The sequence below is a fragment of the Myotis davidii genome, unplaced genomic scaffold (assembly GCF_000327345.1).
Source record: "Myotis davidii unplaced genomic scaffold, ASM32734v1 scaffold72, whole genome shotgun sequence".
NCBI classification, from domain to species: Eukaryota; Metazoa; Chordata; class Mammalia; order Chiroptera; family Vespertilionidae; genus Myotis; species Myotis davidii.
Window position 1 is genome coordinate 2,230,442 of NW_006284618.1, and position 4,038 is coordinate 2,234,479.

The 4,038-nt window shown below is 54.1% G+C and overlaps 3 protein-coding genes across 4 annotated transcripts in view; 1 reads left to right on the forward strand and 2 right to left on the reverse strand.

Moving 5' to 3' along the window:
* Positions 1–1,300, reverse strand: part of PAOX (polyamine oxidase (exo-N4-amino)) — a 7,517-nt gene extending 6,217 nt beyond the window's left edge. Inside the window, exons 1-2 of one of the 2 annotated variants that reach the window (XM_006754907.2) lie at positions 1,051–1,292; positions 56–542 (exon numbers count right to left, since the gene is read on the reverse strand). In XM_006754907.2, coding sequence (XP_006754970.1) covers positions 56–542; positions 1,051–1,234 — 671 coding nt within the window. In that variant the 5' untranslated portion in view covers positions 1,235–1,292. Of the gene's footprint in view, positions 1–55; positions 543–1,050 lie in introns of both variants that reach the window. The other variant, XM_015572719.1, reaches the window with a different exon arrangement.
* The window catches only part of MTG1 (mitochondrial ribosome-associated GTPase 1), an 18,366-nt gene extending 17,032 nt beyond the window's left edge, over positions 1–1,334 (reverse strand). The window contains exon 1 of the mRNA XM_006754906.2: positions 1,330–1,334. The gene's annotated coding sequence lies outside the window, so the exon portion shown is untranslated. The remainder of the gene's footprint in view (positions 1–1,329) is intronic.
* Positions 1,335–3,787: 2,453 nt separating this feature from the next.
* Positions 3,788–4,038, forward strand: part of ECHS1 (enoyl-CoA hydratase, short chain, 1, mitochondrial) — a 7,495-nt gene continuing 7,244 nt past the window's right edge. Inside the window, exon 1 of the mRNA XM_006754963.1 lies at positions 3,788–3,866. Within this exon, the coding sequence (XP_006755026.1) occupies positions 3,788–3,866 (79 nt within the window). The remainder of the gene's footprint in view (positions 3,867–4,038) is intronic.

Below are 4,038 nucleotides of genomic sequence, written 5' to 3' on the forward strand. Positions count from 1 at the left end.
GCATGGAGGGGGCCTGGGGAGCATGGAAGGCTGGGCGGGTGTGGCATACACATACCCAGGAAAAGTGCAGTCCAGCCCCGGCAGCACGGTGTACTCCCCAAAGGGTGCGAGGGCCACCAGGTCCATGCTGTGGGTGCCACTCACACAGCACTCTATGTTTAAGAAGTTCTTCAGAATGGCCAGCTTGAGCTTCTTGGTCTCCTCGTCCTCTGTCCAGCTGGCCAAGTGCTGACGGATCTCCTTCTTGAGGAACTCCCCCACACTGGGCACGGGGGCCTCCGCCGCGTGCAGGAACTCCCGGGACTGGTCGATGAGGCGGTAGTACAGATGGCCCATCTCCACCACCAGCCCGAGGCTCACACTTTCCCCGGAGCTGGCATAGGACACCGTGGGCAGCGCCACGTGACCTCCGGTGTCGATCCTCTGGTTCTCCTCTGACAACTCCTTGTCCCCCAACAGCCCGTACTTGGCAGCCAGCTGGAAGACGGGGTTGCCCTGAGAGGGCCCATGGATCCAGTGAGCGCCTACCTCCACCACACCACCTGGGAGGGGACACAGATGGCACCTTGAAGTTCTGTCCCCGCGAAGGTGAACCCTGAGCCCTTCTCCTGGACCTCAGCCAGCTCTGCCCTTCCCCAAAATGCTCTGAAAACCAGCCCCAGGGCCACGGGTCCCTGAGGACCACAGTCCCTCACCGAAGGGCCTGGCCCGACCTAGTTTGAGGGGGACCCCGGAGGAGGGGGTGTGCTGGCCTGCACCAGCCTGGGGAGCACACCGGAGGGATGACCTGGGACTGAGCGGTGGGTACAGTCATGGGGTCCCTCCCAGCAGGGACCGCCCTGCCAGCCACGGGCAGCTGAGTTTCAGGGACCAGTGAACTTTGGTTGATTAACTGGGGCGCGGCGGGGGTTCACTTAGGGGACAGGGAAGGCTTCCGGGTCGGTTAAGCCTGGGCGCAGGCCGGCCAGGCGGCGGCAGAGCTCGGGCGGGGCGGCACCGGTTGGGATCTGGGCATGAGCTCGGGAAGGGAGTTCGGGGAGAGGCCGTTACCGAAGCTGCGCTCCGAGCGGATGCGGCCTCCAGCGCGGGCTGTGGCCTCCAGGACCCGCAGGTGCCGGAAGGCCGGGTAGCGGCAAAGCCTCTGCGCCGCTCCCAGCCCCGCGATGCCGCCGCCCACCACCAGCACCCGCGGCCCGCGGCCCGCAGCCCCCTCGTCGCCGCCGCTCGACTCCATCGCACGGTCCCGGGCGGTCCCTGCGCGTTCCCTCCGCTGCGAGGTGCAGATAAGCGGGCGGGCCGGGGGGCGGGGCCTTCCTGACGCCGGGCCACCTATGGCCATGGAGCCGCAGACTCGCCGACACTGCCATTGGGCTGAACCAAATCAGCCTGCCCATTTTTTTTGGTAAACGGATCAGAAGTCACAGATCATACATCTCACCCACTGAACGTGTGCGGTTCACCATTTCACAGTATATTTGTAGAGCTGGGTAACAACCCCCACTATCAGGCCTAGACCATTTCCATCACCCCGAAAAGAAACACGACACTGTAACTGCGCTCCGCCTCCGGCACCCATAACCCAGTTCCTGTCTCTGTGGATCTGCCTGTCCTGGGCATTTCATGTAAATGGAGCCATGCACGTTGTGGCTTCTTTCACTCAGCATCATGTTTTCAAGGTTCATCCACATCAGAGCATGTGGATGCTCTGATGTATCAGCACACTCCATTTCTTCTTATTGCCAAATAACATTCCATTGTATATTCTCACATACCATTCATTGTATGGCTATCTCACATTTTGTGTATTCATTCATGAATTGATGAACAATTTCCCTCCACTTTTCAGCTGTTACAAATAATGCTATGAGCATTCACGTACAAATTTTTGTGTAGACATATGTGTTCACTTAAGTTTCTGTAGGGATGGGATTGCTGGGTCATATAGTGCTCTATCTTTAACTTCTGAGAAACTGCCACACTTTTCCAAAGTGCCTGCATCATTTACATTCCCACTGGCAGTGCATGGTGATCCCAGTCTCTCCACACCCTCACCAACACTTAACATTGTCCTTTTAGCCATCCTGCTGGGTTTGAAGCAGTACCTCATGGTTTTGATTTGTTTCCCTAATGACTAATCATGTTGAGCATCTTTTCCTGTGCTTATTAGCCTTCGGTATGTCTTTATTAGAGAAATGTTAGTTCAATATGTTACCCATTTTTAATGAGTATGTCTTCTTGTTATTGAGTTCCAAGTGTTATTTAAATAAATTTCATCATTAAAACTTAATTAAAGCTTATATTTGTAAAAAACTTTTCATAATCTAGTATTCAATAGCTATTTAGTTGCCAATGTAAAGAATCAGCATTGTGCCCTGACTGGTTTGGCTCAGTGGATAAAGCGTCGGCCTGCGGACTGAAGGGTCCCGGGTTCGGTTCTGGCCAAGGGCATGTACCTTGGTTGCGGGCACATCCCCAGGAGGGGGTGTGCAGAAGGCAGCTGATGGATGTCTCTCTCTCATCGATGTTTCTAACTCTCTGTCCCTCTCCCTTCCTCTCTGTAAAAAATCAATAAAATATATTTAAAAAAAAAAGAATCAGCATTGTAAAAAAAAAAGGAGAATCAGCTGGTGTGGGTCAGTGATTGAACATTGGCCCATGAACCAGGAAGTCATGGTTTGATTCCTGATCAGGGCACATGCCTGAGTTTCCGGCTCAATCCCCAGTTGGGGGTGTGCAGGAGGCAGCTGATTAATGTTTCTCTCTCTATCCCTCTCCCTTCCTCTCTTTAAAATCAATTAAAATATATTTTTTAATCTTTATTGTTGAGAGTATTACAGATATCCCCCACTTTCCCCCCATTGTAAAATATATATTTTTTTAAAAGAATCAACATTGCCCTAGCCGGTTTGGCTCAGTGGATAGAGCATCGGCCTGTAGACTGAAGGGTCCCGGGTTCGATTCCAGTCAAAGGTGCATGCCTGGGTTGCCGGCTTGGTCCCCAGTGGGGGGCATGTAGGAGGCAGGGGATCAATGGTTCTCTCTCATCATTGATGTTTCTCTCTCACACTCTCCCTTCCTCTTCAAAATCAATAAAAATTTATTTTAAAAATCGGCATTGCGCTTCATGCCTGCTCCATTTACACCTATAAATACATACATTTCAGAGTGATATGCATTAATGTTTCTCAGTCACCTTGTGCAACTGCTGTGAATAACTCCCTACTTCGAGTACCTCGGGCCACCAGACAGACAGGCAGAGGAACAAGAAAAGGAATGTCTTTTCCTTGTCTCAACACTCAGCTCTCCGCACAGCAAATTCACCTGGTTTCTACCATCGGCCTCTCTTCATGGAGGACGTTGGGTATAAGAAGGGAAGTGCGGGAGCCTGAGCTATTGATCCTGAGAGCAGATTTCAGGCTCACAGGTTGTGTCCCTCCGGCAAGGAGGGCGCTCGAGAGCCTATTCATTCCCTAATACGGCTGGATTTCTGTGCCGGACAGCTTGTGTGCAGCTCAAAGTCCCGGCCTCCTGGGAACCAGGTGCGGCTGGCCCTCAGACACCGGGAATGTGGTGGGGCAAAGGCCGAGGGCCAAGCTAGCACCCACCTCTGCCCAGGAGAAGCAAGAAGGCGACGCCGCCGGGTGGAGGCCGCTTTCTCCTTCCATACACCGAGATGCTCCATCCTATACCAAGTGGGACCAGAGAGGCAAAGGGACTTGCCCAAGATTGCACAGCAAGTTACTGCAGTCAGCCAAGGCTTTCACTCCGGGGCCAGTGTCCTTCTACCATGGCTGAGAAACAAGGCTCCAGGACGGTGGCTTTGCGCGTGGAAAGGCCACCAAGGTACCATAGGTCCGCGCTCACAGGTCTCAGGGCTACTTCCAACCGCTCGGAGTCAGACTGCAGCCGGCCCTGGCTGGGGTGTGACACCACCGACCCAACTTCTGCCCCCAGGCCCTCGTCCCCGCCCCAGACCCTTCTGCCCTTCCCTCCGGCTCGTGGCCACGCCCCCGTCTCCCGGACTAATCTCGCGATACG